A 16,819-nucleotide genomic window follows, 5' to 3' on the forward strand; every position below is an offset into this window, starting at 1 on the left:
TGAGGGAGCACGAAGCAGAGTGCCAGGAGAGTTCTGAGTGGTGAACTGATCACTTTCCTTAAGAACTGTCAACACCATGGTTTGGTTACTACGACTCGAGCTTAATTGTATCTTCTCTGGTATCTGGCTATCTGTTGCTTACTCTTCATATTTTATCCCTCCAGATTCCGTAAGGACTTCGCGGCAAGGAGGGGGACTCACTAACTCCGCGCTCGTTCTAGAGAAAGGAAGTGAAAGATAATGGCCTTTTCCAGGAGGGGAACGGCAAAGAGAGGGAGAGATGGCAGAAGCTGGAGCATGCACGGGCTTCCCAAATCAGGGTCGAAATTCACGAAGGGCACAGGACCAGGAATTTGGAAGAGGTAAGAGTGCAGAGGCCAGGACTAGCATTCGACTAGGAGAAGAAAATCCCATTGCAGATTCAAGGATCCCCTCCCCTCAAGTTATTTCCTCTCTTACCAGAGCCTGAAGGGCCAGCAGCGACAACACACGACAGAATATCAGTGGCCGAAGGGTTCCAACTTCCGACTCAGCCCGGCAACCGGAGCTTACATCATGATTCAGCGCCAGGCCTTGGGGAAACTCATCTGGGCGCCGGAAACAGGGTGAGACGCCCAGCCCGGGGAGCTGCTCGCAAACACGCCCACGGCGCAGGCGCAGCCTGGCTGGGGCGGGGCGGGCGGAAGTGGCCGGAAGTGGTCGTGGCTTTGGGCTGAGCGGGTAGGATCCGGTGAGCCGGAGGTGGTGCTTGGGCCTTAAGGAAACGGGATGTGCGTCGTGGAAACCGGTGTGTGGTGTGCAGATGGGACTTGGTGGTCCCTGCCGTGGTGCAACCGCTGTGGGTTTCTGCTTTCCATTTTTCCCACTGGTCTAAAGTCTTTTTGAAGCCGTTTCTGTTCCTCTTCATAGATTATGAGCTCTGAAGCAACAGTAGCAATAACAACCGAAAAGTTTGGGCTTTTATTAGTTGCTAGGCAGTGTGCTAAAATATGCTGTTTAAAATGGGTTATTTTTAAATTTGTCAGTTGACATATAGTATTAGTTTCAGTGTATAACATAATGATTAGACATTTATGTACCTTATGAAGTGATCACCCATATAAGTCTAGTATTCCTATGACACCATACGTCGTTATTACAATATTATTGAATATAGTCCCTACGCTGTAATTTATATCCCAGTGACTGTTTTTATAACTGCCAGTGTGTACATCTTAATCCCTTCGAAATTCACGAAAAAACCTTAATCCCTTCAGGTTTTCTCATTCATTCCAACCCAATACACCCACCCCACAATCCGGGGGACCATCAATTTGTTCTCTGTGTGTATGAGTTTGCTTCTGTTTTGTTTGTTCATTTATAAAATATACTATGTTTGATTGAGTTTCAGTTTTCTTATCTGTAAAGTGGGGACAATATACACCCTACAAGGTTACTTTGAAGTTCACAAAGGGAATGGAAACCCTTTTCAAGGGTTAAAAGTGCTGCACAAATAAAAAGATTCTAAGAATGAGAGAAAAAATATTTGTAAATCATATGCAGCAGTCCTCCTTACTCACAGGAGTCATGTTTCAAGACTTCCAGTGGATAGCATCGAACCCTCCATATACCGTTTTTTCCTGTACATACCTATGATAATTTATAAATTAAACACAGTAAGAGATTAACAATAACTAATAATACAATAGAATAATTATAACAGCATACTGTAATTAAAGTTATGTGAATGTGATGTCTCTCAAAATATCGTGTACCATACTCACCTTTTCACTTAAAGCAAGCACTTTATGGCTTCTCTTTGGCATACCCGAATTGCCACCATCGCTACTCTTCCGCTTTGGGGACATGATTAAGTAAAATAAGGGTTACTTGAACACAAGCACTGTGATACCAACAGCTGATCTGATAACTGAGATGGCTACTAACTGACTAATGGACGAGGAGCGTATACAGCATGGATACATGGACACTCTGGACAAAGGGCTGATTCACATTTGGGTGGGATGGAGTGAGAGGGAGCATGGGATGGAGCAGGATGGTATGAGATTTCATCATGTTATTCAGAACAGGGTGCAATTTAAAACTTATGAATTGTTGATTTCTCAAAGTTTCCATTTAATGTTTTTGGATCATGGTTGACAATGAGAAACTGAAACTGCAGAAAGCAAAACTGCAGATAGGGGGGACTACTGTACTGATAAAGGATTAATATCAAGAATATGTAAAGAACTACAGCTCAACAATGAAAAGCCAAACATTACAAAAAATGGAACATAAGTGTTTGTAAGGATGTGGAAAACTAGGAACCCTTGTGCATTGATGATGGGCATATAAAATAGTGTAGCACTTTGGAAAAACTTGTGGTTCCTTAAAAAGTCAAACATAGATTTACCATCTTATGCAGAAATTTCACTTTTGGGTATATATACCCCCAAAAAATTGAAAGCAGGGACTTAAGCAGATACTTGCACACCAATGTTCATAGTAACGTTGTTTGTAATAGCCAAAAGGTGGAAACAACCCAAAATGTCCATTGACAGGTGACTGGATAAACAAAATACGGTATATACATACAACTGACTGTTATTCAGCTTTAAAAGGACTGAAATGCTGATACATGCTATAACATGGATAAACTTTGACAATATTATGCTAAATGAAAGATGCCAGACAAAAAAGAACAAATATTGTATGATTCCACTTAATGTGGCACCTAGAATAGACAAATCATAGAGACAGAATAGTAGAATACAGCTTACCACGGGCTAGAGGTAAGAAATTGTTTAATGGGTATGGAGATTAGGATGATGAAAAAGTTTTGGAAATGGACAGTGGTAATGGTTGAACAACATTGTGAATATACTTATTGCTACTGAAGAGTACACTTAAAAATGGTTAAATGGTAAATTTTAAGTATATTTTAACACACACACGCATACACTGCTGTGCCTATCTTGTTCCAGCATTGTTCTAGTTCCTGAAGATACAGTAGTAAAAAATATACAAGTCTTTTCCTTCCTGGAGTTTACAATCTGGTGAGAGTGGAGTGGTGACATAGCATTTAAAATCGGTGAGCACAAGATGGATCATTCAAAAAACAGTTTTGGAATAACTGGGTAGCTATGTGGTTTAAAAGTTAGTTGATGTGTTAGGCCTTTACAATAAAATTAACTCAAGATAGATCAAAGATTTAAATGTATAGTATAAACCCATAAACATGCTAGAGGAATTCATGGGAGAACTTTTTAAAAAGAATAATCTTAAAGTAGGGGAAACCTTTCTAAATATGAAACAACCTAGCAGCCATAAAAGACCAGTGAATTCTACTACATGCAAATGTTTGTAAATGTGCATAGAAACCATAAGTAAAGTAAAAAAAAAAAAAAAAAACAACAACAACAAAACTGGCTATCTGCTGCATCTACCGTGAGGATGAAGACCATCCTCAGCAATCAGATGGTGGACATTCCAGAAAATGAGGACATCACTCTGAAGGGACGCACAGTTATTGTGAAGGGTAGAGGCAACCTGTGGAGGGACTTCAATGTAGACTTCAATTGCATCAATGTAGAACTCAATCTCCTTGGAAAGAAAAAGAAGAGGCTCCGGGTTGGCAAATTATGGGGAAACAGGAAGGAACTGGCTACTGTTTGCACTATCTGTAGTCATGAATAGAACATGATCAAGGGTGTTACATTGGGCTTCTGTTACAAGATGAGGTCTGTATATGCTCACTTCCGCATCAACATGTTATTCAGCAGAATGTTTCTCTTGTCGAAATCTGAAATTTCTTGGGTGAAAAATAGTACATCCACAGGGTTTGGATGAAGTCAGGGGTAGCTTGTTCAGTATCTGAAGCCCAGAAAGATGAGTTACTTCTTGAAGGAAATGATATTGAACTTGTATCAAATCCAGCTGCTTTGATTCAACAAGCCACACAGTTAAAAACAATGATATCAGAAAATTTTTGGATGGTATCATATTTCCCTGAATATAAGACCTACTCGGAAAATAAGCCCTCGCATGATTTTTCAGGATGCTCATAATACAAGCCCTACCCCAATAATAAGCCCCAGTTAAGATTGTCAACCAGACAGATATATTTTGTATTGAATTATAAAATAATAATATTAATATATAATAAAATATAAATAAATAATATTATTGACGTTAATACTTAAAATAAATGATAAGATAAATTACATTTAAGTATTTGTAAATACCCAAGCGGATGCCTTTGGACGACAGGTAAACACCTACATAAACAGATGAACTCGAGACTTACTGCCGAATGACCAATCGGAGTACAGACACAACGCACGGATAACGTGTGCACTTGATAAGGAACGGACCTAGTTGTGTCTAATATGAATCTTCATAATTCAGTACGTCATGTGTTGTAACGGACGTACTTAATGCAATCGTGTGAAATAAAGAAATGTTTTCTGAATGTTGGTGCCTGCAAGTTTTCATCCCTTTTGTGTGGACCATCATTCTTAACTGTCATCATTTTTGTCATTCCTGTCTCGTAAGTCTTCAATTAACACTTGATTTAATGGTAGATTTAAAGGGAATAATATTTTGACCCCCAGACAAGATGAGTGCAAAACGAAAGAGCTATTCCATCGAGTACAAGAAAGGAACCGTGGAGGACCCCCGGGACAAGAATCTTACAGCTTTCTGCAAGGAGAAGAAGTTGGATCTCCGAATGGTCCGAAAATGGCGAGCAGCCTACGGTAACGTCAGCCAACAGGTAGACAAGGGAAATGCTAAGAAGCGCAAGTGTGGATCAGGTCAGCAACTGTATTTCCTGAGCTGGAAGACATCTGTGAATGGATTGCTGACAGGAGAGCAAAGGCTTTGGTTGTGTGCAGGGCTGATATTCAAGCATTTGCCCTCACAATGGTACCACAGTTAGAAATATCCCCAGAAGAATTCAAAGCATTACAACACTGGCTGGATGGCTTCCTTCAGCAATATGAACTGTCTCTAATATCGACAGCACTGTTCAAGCTGGAAGATACTGAAGTTATTAAACGTGCAGTTGCATTCAAGTCCTTTGTTGATGGCATCGACTTTTCTAAATACCAACTCACCAACATGATTGCTATGGATGAAACTGCAGTGTTTATGGGCCAAGGATCTCAAACAACAGTTGATCAGAGGGGTGCCTCGTCAATCCACATTCCCTCCACTGGTTACAAAAGTGCACGTTACCTGTATTTTGGCAATTTGTCTGGATGGAAAGAAACCCTCACCTCTAATCACCACTAAGGGCAAGGAAGATAAGGTTGAACATGTTTCAGGCATTTATGTTCTTGAAACCAAAAATACCTGGTGCACATAAGCAGACATAAGGAAATGAATGGGTCAATTTAATGCTGCCACTTGTTTTGCGAGGTGGCCAAAGAGGTCTGCTAGTCTGGGATTCAGCCAGCACTCACCGCGCTAAAGATATGAAGAACTTCCTTGCAGAGAGAAGAATAGATCAAATAATGATTCCCACAGGAATGACTGACTATCTCCAGACTCTTGATATTGCAATAAATAAGCCATTCAAGGACCATTTGCACATGGAAATCAGTGACTACATTGAAAATAGAATGGAGAGAAATCAGCATGGAAACTGTGAAGCCCAGCCTACAAGAGGTCGTGACTTGGGTGAAGAATTCATGGGATAAAATCACTCCTAGGTATCAACCCCAGAGAAATGAAAAAGGTGTTCACATAAAGACTTGCATGATAATGTCCAGAGCAGCATATTGTAAGATTCCATTTATATGAAATGTCCAGAAAAGGCAAATCTAAAGAGATAGAAGAGATTAGTGGTTGCCTGGGGCTGAGGGCAGGAACAGGGAGTGACAGACAGCACAAGGGATCTTAAGAGAGTGACAGGAATGTTCTAAAACTGGATTATGGTGATGGTTGTACAATTGGGTAAATTTGCTAAAAATTACTGAAAATAGGTGAAATCACTTAAAACAAGTGAATTTTATAGCACGTAAATTATACCTGACTACAATTACCGTGTGTGGGGACAGAGCCAGGAGTGCAGTTTCCAGGCTCTCGGCCTCACATGGAAAGGTGCTGGCTCAGGTAGTAAATGGCCATCAACTGTGATTGCATGGCCATCAGCTGTGGCTAGTTGGCCGTCAGCTGTAACCAGTGAGCCATTGGCCACTAATATAACTGCTGAGGCTATGCTAGCAGAAAATGGGGGGCTAGCAAGAAGATGGTGGCTGAGCTAGCAAGAGCAGTTTGGGCATGATTCCCCTATCTATGGCTCCATGGGTGTTCCTTTTTGGCCTTACCATGTCCTGCGTTCTTATGTGGGGAGCAGGAGCTGAGACTCCACATGGCGCTCTGCATGACACCGTGTTTCCCTGAAAATAAGACCTAGCCGGGCAATCAGCTCTAATGCATCTTTTGGAGCAAAAATTAATATAAGACCCGGTCTTATAGTGAAATAAGTGAAACATGGTATTTAAAAAAATGACAATTTATACAATGTCAGTCCTTGCAGCATTGTAAGAGAAACACATTGGAATCAACTTAAATGTCTATCAATAGAGGACTGGTTAAATAAATTATAGTGTATCTGTACAATGTGGATGCATTAAAAAAGATACTTCTTTATATGCTGGTATAAAATCATCTTCAAATTTTATTAGGTGAAAAGTACAAGATGTATATAGTATGATAACATTTGTGTGAAAAAGGGGAAGAGAGAAAAATGTATACTTAAGAATTTGCTTATGTATGCCTAGAATACCTCTGATATATAATACATTATATATCTTAGAGAATATATATAAAAACTAGTATGTTGTTTGCCTTTGGAGAGGTGAACTGGGTGTCTGGGGTGGAGGTGGAGGGAGACCTTTCATTGTATATTTGACCCATGTGAATTACGACCTATACAAAAAGTAAATAAAAATGTGTCGTGCGGGGAGGCCTGCGGGGTCTCTGCTCCCGCTCCCCGCACAAGAACGCAGGATATGGTGAGGCCAAAAAGGAACACCCACGGAGCCATAGGTAGGGGAGTCATACCACTATATTCTTGCTGGCGGCTGGGTTGGAGAAACAGGAAACAGGAGCCACACAATTCTCAACCCTCATTGCGCCGCTTGCAGGCTCAGCCACCATCTTCTTGCTAGCCCCCATTTTCTGCTAGCATAGCCACAGCAGTTACATTAGTGGCCAATGGCTCACTGGTTACAGCTGACGGCCAACTAGCCACAGCTGATGGCCATGCAATCACAGTTGATGGCCATTTACTACCTGAGCCAACACCTTTCTATGTGAGGCCGAGAGCCTGGAAACTGCTTTCTGGGGCTCTGTCCCCACACTCCATCCCTACAGGCTCTCGCCTCACAATCTACGTGACAGGCGTCTTCCACGAGGGGCCCTGTGTGAGGAGCCTGGAGGTGAATACAGTATCCTGGACACAGCCAGGCTCTCTGGGCACAGCCAGGGTTTCTCAGGGCACCACCAGTCCTTCTGGGCACAGCCAGACTTCCTGGGCTTCTTAGGGTACCACTAGTCTCCCCGGGCACAGCCAGGGCCTCTCAGGGCACTGCCACTCTCTCTGGGCACAGCCAGACTTCCTGGACTCAGCCAGGGCTCTCAGGGCACTACCACTCTCTCTGGGCCTCTCAGGGTACCCTGCTGGAACAACAGCGACTCACAGTCAAGGTGCTTACATATTCTCAATGGCGGCCTATCAAGACACAAAAGCAAACATCCGCCAGTTCCACTACATGGTGGTATGTTCCCAAGCAAACAGTCAAGCATCCATTAAACTAGGGATAGAAGACAATTCTCCATAGTCCATAGTTATTTGCCAGGGCTGTCCTGGGGGTGAGGGACGACTTTGACCTCACCCTCATCTCCCATGGAGGACTCAGCAAGCGTTTCCTCCTGGGACTACAAGTCCTGCATCCGGGCTGCCTCAGCAAGAACTTCCCAGCCCACAGGGCCGCAATGTCCTTTGCTTTCTCTGGCCTTTGCTGGTTGGGGAACTGTCCATGTCTTTCCACCCCTCCACGGGGGTCCAGCTCTCCAGCAGCTGCTCCTCCTGGTCTTCCTCAGACTGAGTGTTCATACCCACAAACTGCTCCACCGTCCGTCGGAGAGCTTTGGCCGGCACCATACCCTGCTCGCTGCACCATGTGTTGTGCGGGGCGACTTGTGGGGTCTGTGCTCCCAATCCCCACATAAGAACGCAGGATATGGTAAGGCCAAAAAGGAACACCCACGGAGCCATAGGTAGGGGAGTCATACCACTATATTCTCGCTGGCGGCACTATAGTCTCACTGGAGGCTGGATCCACACTGTCCGCAAACCGCCATCCGCGCTTGCCAGCCCAGCCACCATCTTCTTGCTAGCCCCCATTGTCTGCTAGCGTAGCCACAGCAGTTATATTAGTGGCCAATAGCTCACTGGTTACAGCTGACGGCCAACTAGCCACAGCTGATGGCCATGCAATCACAGTTGATGGCCATTTACTACCTGAGCCAGCACCTTTCTATGTGAGGCCGAGAGCTCTTTCCCAACAAAATGAAAACAAGAAATTACATTAAAATAGACGGGGTTCTTGACCTTTTCATTTTTCTTTTACAGGAAAATCATCTCCCAATAGGTAGCACTTCTAAAACACCATACATGTTTTTACTCTATTTTAAGAAAAACCCCAGATTTGCTCTGATGGACTTTCTTCTCCATTTGTCACCTCTGGGAACTTTGAGTCTAGATTTAGGGCTGAAAGTCTCTCTGCTAGGAGTGCTCCAAAATGCATTGCTTTGTTTCTGAGAACTGGATAGAAAGGCGAACACTTGGATTAAAAAAAAAATTACAATTGGTTGGGAAAACCAAATAACGCTCGGGCCCCTGTTTTCCTGATTGAAACTTCAGGTTGATTGAATCAGAACTTCTGATTGATTGATTGATTTAAAGGTTAATATGGGTCAGTGGTTCTTAACTAAGGGCAATTTTGTCCCTGAGGGGACACTTGTAACATCTGGAGATATTGTTGGTCGTCAACACAGGTACTGCTGGCATCCGGGGAGAGAAGTCAGGGAGGCGGCAAAAGCTTACGATGCAGAGGACAGTCCCCCGGCCCCAGCACCACCAAAGAATTATCTAGTCCAAAATGGTAATAGTGTGGATAATGAGAAACCCTTATATAGAATTAATATTTAGCAACCTTGTTCTGAGAGGATTTAAAGATACACACAGGTTGTTTTTTTTTTTAAATTTTTTTTATTGGGGGAATATTGGGGAACAGTGTGTTTTTCCAGGATCCATCAGCTCCAAGTCGTTGTTTTCAATCTATAGTTGTGGAGGGCGCTGCTCACTGGCCCATGTGGGAATTGAACTGGTGACTTTGGTGTTATGAGCACTGCGCTCTAACCAACTGAGCCAACCGGCCACCACAGTTTTAATATTTTCTTAGTCCAAGAAAATTAGCATTGGCCCCTATGCTTTCAGAAGTGGTTCTCCATAATCATCCCCTGATCTTTATAACTATTTGTGGAAAGGAGATAGACTTGGCAGCAGTTGGGAGGGCAGGTAATGCAAAGGCGCTGTCTTAGAAATGGTGTGGAAGGGCCCACCTACTCTTGAGTCCTGAGCTCAATTCTTCCTCAGTTGGTTTCCTTGAAGGTGGCTGTATTGGTCATCTTCTCGATCCTTGAGGGGCTAAAATGGATAGCACAGTCATAAGCTCATTTCCCTCCATCCTTTGTGAATTAATTCGTTGCATATTAATTGAGTGCTTTTTTATGTGCAAGGCTTTGGAGTGGGTGATTTGTGGTCCTGGGGTCAGAAAGAGGACAAGAAGATGGAGGCTTTGTATATAGTTTCTTTGTGTGTCCCTCTTGGTGTGTTCTTCAGTTTTTCTCACTAGATCCTGATTTTAGCCTCACGGAATCCTTCTCTTTACTTCATCCATTATACCCAAAGGGATAACTGTACCATCATCTGGTATGTCCTAAGCACTTCCTTATCTATGTAGAATCTTACAAATAACTGGCCCCCGCCTCACCCCCTCCCCAATTCCAAAATTTTAAGCCATCACTAATTGTAGCAATGTCTCCTTTATTCCTCATTTCCTTACCTGGTAGAGTTGGTCATTGGACAACAGAGTCTGCTTGTCTGAAGCTGCACAAAAACAAACAGAAAACACACATACACGAGGTAGAATGAATAATAAATCAGGTTATAGACATACAATGGAGTTCTAAATAGCAATAAGAATAAGAGAAATACACCTACATATAACAATATAAATGGATCTCACAAGCATATTGTTGAAGTAAAAGGATCCACACACAAGAGTACTTGGCTCTATGAGTCTATTTACTTAAGGGACAAAACCAGGCAAAATTAATCAAAGTTGTTAGAAGTCAGGACTGTGCTCTCTTTTGGGGATAGGTAGAGTCTGGAAGTGACCACAAGGGGGACTTCTAGGTTGTTGGTAATATTATCTTTCTTAAACCGGGTGCAGGGTTCATGGGTGTGTTTGCTTTGTTAATTTTTTTTTTTTTTTGAAGCTGTGTGCTTGTGATTCATGCACTTTTCTGTATGTAGGTTTTACTTCAATATAGCTTTTAAAAAGCACGGAGGACAAATCAGAGGGAGTTGGATCTTCAGACAGGTAAATATTCTATGAAAACACCAAGTGTCCTTTTCTCCTGACTAGAGAACCTCACGCAGTTGTGCACATGCCAACTCAGTCTCTCCGCTTGGGTCTATTTTGGTAGGAAGAAAGCCGAGGGTCCCAGAGGTCTCATATCTCATCTAACAATATTCTTTTACCTCTTGATTGGCGAACTCCGTCTTGTCCAGCAATGAAGTAGACCCCAACAGCAAGGAAGAAAATGCTGATGATTTCAGCAAAGACAAAGCCAGACACAGTGGCTGCATTCAGCTCAATGCAATTCTGACACACTGTGGGGAAAGGGAGGGACAAGCATTCTTCAGGGTGTGAAAGTTTTCCTTGTGGATCTTTTTCTCCTGCCTACTAGCAATAATGCCTTTGTTTCGCGGGGGCAGCAGGCTGCTCCCTCCGTGGGTTGTATGGCAAGGGAGTTGCCTGGGAACATCCCACCCTAACTCAGTTTATATAAATTCCTGACTGCTCCAAACCATGGGGCCCACCCAAAGGTAAAACAGGCTCTCAGGACTGGCTACATTTTCCCAAGGAGCTGGGGGAACTGTGTTGTTTCATTAAAAAAGAGTGAGGCTGAGATTAAGAGAATTGGCTTTTACATCAATCACTGTTTAGCATCTATTTCCACACTCACTGGACAGGAAATCACCAACAGTGAATACTGCTTAATTTCACAACAAGCAACCTAACGTGGATTACATACTTCTGTAATACACTTGGAGTCGTTTTGTATCGTTTGATCCTTTACACACGTACGTCCCTCGAGGGTCTTTCAAACTACTTCCCAGATTCCATGTGTGTTTATTTGCAGTTTGTGGATGCAGTTCCTTCCCATCTTGAAACCATTTGATGTTTTTGTCTTTCAAGTCACAATTCAAAAGTACTGAACTATCTTCTCGATTGTCATCCACTGTTATCAAATGTTTTCCTGCAAAGGGAAAAGCCATGGTCTGTTGAGCATTTTGCCTCTGACATCCTCTCTACACCAGGGTATCAGAGGAAGACCATTACAGTAGTGCTTCTCAAACTTTAATGTACACGTGAATCATATGGGGATCTAGTTAGAATTTCAGGTTTTATTCAGTAGGTCTGGGGAGGGGCTGAGATTCTTCATTTCTAACATGCTCCCAGGTGATTTCAATGCTGTTGGTTCATGGGTAACATTTTGAGTAGTGCCTAGCTGCTAGGGTCCTATTTCTCCTCCAATTACCAGACAACTAATTGCAGGTCCTGACTGGCCACTGATTTGGTTGATGATGGAGAGGTTTGCTATTTATCACTCATCATCCTATCCCAGAACTACTGTTGTAGGAAGTCATTTCCATAAATTTCCTCATAGTTTGAGCACAGAAAGAAGCCATTTTCCTACCTTGTTTCGACTCGGCAATAGTACCTGTAGAGACAAAAGAGAGACAGAGGATCAGCTGGGTAGGGAGTCATTCAGATGCTCTGAGGTATCATTTACATGGTCATCTGAAGCCAAAATGGAGAGATCCTAATTCACAGAAGTAACAGTATGTCTATACCTATGTCCCTGGAGTGTAGTCTAAATCACCAAATTGAATTCAGGGTGTTGTATAATAAAGAATTTTTGGTTTCTGTCCTGGATTCCTGGGAGGGAGTTTCTAAACCCTTGGAATTTCATTAGTGATAGGAGTGCTTTTGTTATTCTTGGTGGGCCTTTGGACCACATGTAAGTTTATGCTAATGAGATGACTCAGGATAGGGCTGGTCAAGACCAACCTTATGATTAGAGAATTGGGACTTTTAGCTCTGTGGAGGGGAGGGGTGCTGGAGATTGAGTTAAGTCACATGCCCAATGATTCAATCTATCATGCCTATGTGATAAGACCACTATCGTGTGGGGCGGCCTGCGGGGTCTCTGCTCCCGCTCCCCACATAAGAGCGCAGGACATGGTGAGGACAAAAAGGAACACCCATGGAGACATAGGTAGGGGAGTCATACCACTATGGTCTCACTGGAGGCTGGGTTCACCGGACGTGCGACCTGCTGTCTGTTTTTCTGCCAACCGACCGACGACTCTCCTCCACTCTCCTCGACTCTCCTCGGCTCTCTCAGCAGTTATATTAGCGGCTAATTGGCTAACTGGCTACAGCTGACAGCCACAGCTGACCAGCCGTCTACTACCCAAGCCAGCACCTTTCCACGTGAGGCTGAGAGCCTGTAAACTACTTTCTGGGGCTCTGTCCCCACAACCACAATAAAAACTCAGTAGTTTTCTGGTTGATCAACACATCAATGTGCCAGGAAGGTGATGTATTCTGATTCCACAGGGAGAGGTACAGAAGCTCTGTGCTCAGGAACCTCCCAGGCCCTACCCCATGGTTCTTTTCATTTAGCTAGTCCTATTTTTATAATAAAACTGTAATAGTGAGTATAGTGCTTTTCTAAGTTCTGTGAGTTGTTCTAGCAAATCATCAGTCTAGAGAGGGTTGTGGGAACCCTCCAGATTTGGAGCCAGTTCTTCAGAAGTGTGGGTGTTGTCGTGCAGGGAGTTCTGCGGGGTCTGTGCTCCCGCTCCCCACATAAGAACGCAGGACATGGCTAGGCCAAAAAGGAACACCCACGGAGCCATAGATGGGGGAGTCATACCACTATACTCTCACTGGCAGCATCCGTCTCTCTGCAATCCGCTCTTGCTAGCTCAGCCACCTTCTTGCCAGCCCCCATTTTTTCTGCTAGCGTAGCCACAGAAGTTATATTAGTGGCCAATGGCTCACTGGTTACAGCTGATGGCCAGCTAGCCACAGCTGATGGCCATCCAATCACAGTTGATCGCCATTTACTACCTGAGCCAGCACCTTTCTATGTGAGGCTGAGATCCTGGAAATTGCTTTCTGGGGCTCTGTCCCCACAGGTGTTCTGGAGACCCCTGAACTTGTGTCTGGTATTTAAAGTGAGGACAGTCTTATTGGTGACTGTGCCCTTAACCTATGGTGTCTGATGCTAACTCTGGATAGTTAGCATCACAATTGTATTGTGATGTAAGGGTATTGCTTGTAAAGTCTGAAATGCTCTGCTCCTTTAGCAGCTAAAGCCCTGGCAAGGAGTGGGTGTGCACTAGCTAGAGCCCTTTATAGCTGAGTTGTTTCTAAGTATTCATCCTTGGTGATCATTTCTTGTAGAAACCCTGGATGTCCCATTAGAGTTAGCTATTCAATAGACCTCAAAGCTGTCTCAAAACTCAGAGTACTAGAGTTGCGTGGTAGAGGTACTGTAGAGAACTAACACTGGAATTCAATTCAGTTGTATTTAATTCAGACATTTACTAAGTCGTAGTATGTACCTGACATGATTAAGCCGTGTGAAAGAAAAGGGTGGTAATATGAAGACTTACTTGCTGCTTCCAAAGAGTTTACAATGAAGTGGAAAAAATAAATACATATAAAATTAATGTAATAAAACAAATTATCATTTAGTACTTATATGAATATATGTGAAAGAGGATAGAAGCTATTGATTTTGCCTAAGGGTACGCGACAGGAAAAACTTAACAGAGAAGGTGCTATTGACTAGGCCTCGGAAAATGAATGGGAACTCACCAGAGAAAGGCATTTTGGGGAGAAAGAATAGCTGAGCAAAAATACAGACTTGGAAAAGGATAATAGAGGTAGTGTGGCTAGAAGGAAAAAGTAGAGCATGAATCACAGTATGATAGAAATAGTTGGAAGAAGCCAATTGTCTTAAAACGTCACAGAGGGCTGAACTGTTTACAGATAGTACCCAGCACAGGACTTGAAACATGATAGGAGCTTTATATTTGTTGAATGAATACATGAATGAATAAAACAGTGAATAAAAAAAAAAAGCAAGACAAACAGTTAAGTGGATTTCTTACTAGCTCTTCTCCCCGACCACCTGGCTACTACGCGAGGGACAAAGAGTTCCCTCATTCTAACTCAGAATCCATAGAAAAGAGGGTCTAACTGATTGCTGACATCTTTTAATTTTGTTTCTCTGAGTCCTATTTCCTTCTTGGATTTGAGAGCTCACGTAGCCAAATTTCCTAGGTTGACTGCTGAGAAAACTAAGCCCAGAGGCATTGTCCAAGTTCACACAGCTCATTGGTGGCTGAACTCAGGTTTCTATTGCTCAGCTCTGTGCTTTTTCTGCTCTACAGAAAGAGCTGCTTCACACAGGCTTTCAGCACTGCCCCACAACCCATGTTGTCTTCCTCCACTCCTCTCAAAAATAATTCTAAACTCTAATTGTCCCCTTCAAGTCCGCCAGCCAACCATCACCCAGCTCGGTTTCAGCAGTCGGCATCACCTCCCTCTTAGTACACTGAGAACATAAATGCTGTAATGCCCTTTCTTCTTCAGCTTCCTTTCCATCTACAAGCCTATCTATGGCCAAAGCCGTACACACTTCTTTCTTTTTAGTCTCAGAGGGTAAGGTTGCCTTACCCTCTGTGCCCTTGACCCCACTCTTGACTGCATTCTTCTAATATCAATCCCAGGACTTCACTCTACTCACTATCTCCTCTAGCCTAGAACTGTGCTCAAATGTCTCTCACCCTCAAAAAATTTTCTTCTTAGACTCTATTTCCCCCTCTACTTGTCACTCAAACTCTCCTCCCTTCTCATCCAAACTTCTTTGAAGAATAGTCTACACTTGCTTCTCTTTATCACCTGCCCTTCACCTTCTGCTTATTTCCATTTGGCTTCCACTCATACTACCCCAGTGAAACTTTCTAAATCATCCGTGACCTTTATTTTTCCAAATCCCACAAACTTAACTTTCATGTATATTCTTATGTTAGTGGAACACTGTTTAATATTTCATACTCTCAGTGAATTTCTCCTTCTGAAAGCTCTCTACTGCCTTAGTTTCCATGGTATTAAACCCATCTAATTACTCCACCACTTTGATCATTCCCTTATCTCTTTCCTGAGATTTTTTTCCCTCTAACTTTTAAAGGTTGGTATTCCCACGGTTCTATCCTCAGCCCTCTTTTCCTCATACCTCACATAGTACTTGTGTGATTTCAACAGCTTTCATGGTGTTCGCTTCCCCAATGGTGTGGAGAACCATCTCTGGTTCAGACTGTAGGCACTGGCCCAGCTCATCCACTTCCTGTTGAATATTTACAACCAAATATTCTTACAGACATCTTATATTGTACCTTACACTCAACCTGGAAACATTGAAACTTATTTCTCCAGTTTATGAATTATTTAGGGCAGAAGGTTTTCATTTGTCTTTATAAATTCCTAGCCTATCATAACACAATAAGATCTCACCCCTAGTTGTTGAGTAGTTCACAAACTGACCAACTGAGTGAGTGAATGCTTCACAGGTCTACCCTAACCCAGCTCTGAGTTAAAAAACATACCTTTCCTTTCATGATCATGGCCTGTGCCCTTTGAGCTATATTCAAATATAAAATGGTGACATCCGGGTCCTCTTTCTAGCTGGTTAAATCTTCAGTTTTGATTTCTTAAGAAATAAGGACTCCATCCCTCTCAAAGGACACTGCTTCTCCCTAGCAGAGAATAGTAAGAATCTTCATTTTTGCCCTTCCTTCTCTGAACTCTAAGGTGACAGCTGAGGTAGTCTCAAAGGTAAGGGCCCCAATATTCTTGTCCCCCTGGTGATGGCCTCTTCCTTGAGTTTTTCTCTAGGCTCTGAGACCCCCTAGCAAGCCCTTACCTTGAAGAAGAGAGATGGCCAGGAGGAGGCCAGCCAGATACTTCCCCTGCTCCATGTTAGTCTCTGCCCTTCCCTTGCAGAAGTACTGAGCAGTTCCTAGCTGCCAGCCAGGCTGTGCAGCAGCTAGCCTGGCTCCGCCCAGCATCCTTCAGTCTGGGGCCCTTGCATGAAGGCAAGAACCCAGAGTCTCCACCCTAAGTTTCAAGTGTGGGCAGCTGGGGCCTCAGCAGGGGTGCAGGTGAAGATGTCTCTTGCTTTTCCGTTAAAGTGTATAGGGTGGGAGGTGGTGGGGAGAGAGGGGGAGAGAGTACTGGATTGCCATCTCAGAGACTTTGGCTTGTGCAGAGAACTGCCTTGGGTGCTGGGTAGGAGATGGCCTGGGCCCCTTTCTTCATGAGGCCCCTACTCAGGTGGGAGGTCCCCATGCCCTACAGAAGTGATAAATGTCTCTGCCACCACTTGTTGCTGTTAT

General features: G+C 43.3%; 2 protein-coding genes and 1 pseudogene across 2 annotated transcripts in view; 1 reads left to right on the forward strand and 2 right to left on the reverse strand.

Annotated features, from left to right (window-relative positions):
• The window catches only part of UBE4A (ubiquitination factor E4A), a 31,642-nt gene extending 31,045 nt beyond the window's left edge, over positions 1–597 (reverse strand). The window contains exon 1 of the mRNA XM_019716316.2: positions 460–597. The gene's annotated coding sequence lies outside the window, so the exon portion shown is untranslated. The remainder of the gene's footprint in view (positions 1–459) is intronic.
• A 2,835-nt stretch (positions 598–3,432) lies between these two features.
• Positions 3,433–4,064, forward strand: LOC141572422 (large ribosomal subunit protein uL6 pseudogene; annotated as a pseudogene).
• A 5,178-nt stretch (positions 4,065–9,242) lies between these two features.
• On the reverse strand, positions 9,243–16,487 carry CD3G (CD3 gamma subunit of T-cell receptor complex). The gene is made up of 6 exons (XM_019716222.2): positions 16,348–16,487; positions 12,043–12,066; positions 11,377–11,601; positions 10,820–10,951; positions 10,119–10,162; positions 9,243–9,700 (listed from the first exon to the last, which is right to left on the reverse strand). Exons 1-6 carry the CDS (start codon positions 16,400–16,402, stop codon positions 9,635–9,637), a joined length of 546 nt encoding a protein of 181 aa, XP_019571781.2. The 5' UTR covers positions 16,403–16,487; the 3' UTR covers positions 9,243–9,634.
• Positions 16,488–16,819: the final 332 nt, after the last annotated feature.

This window comes from Rhinolophus sinicus, linkage group LG06, assembly GCF_036562045.2.
Source record: "Rhinolophus sinicus isolate RSC01 linkage group LG06, ASM3656204v1, whole genome shotgun sequence".
In the NCBI taxonomy this organism is placed as follows: Eukaryota; Metazoa; Chordata; class Mammalia; order Chiroptera; family Rhinolophidae; genus Rhinolophus; species Rhinolophus sinicus.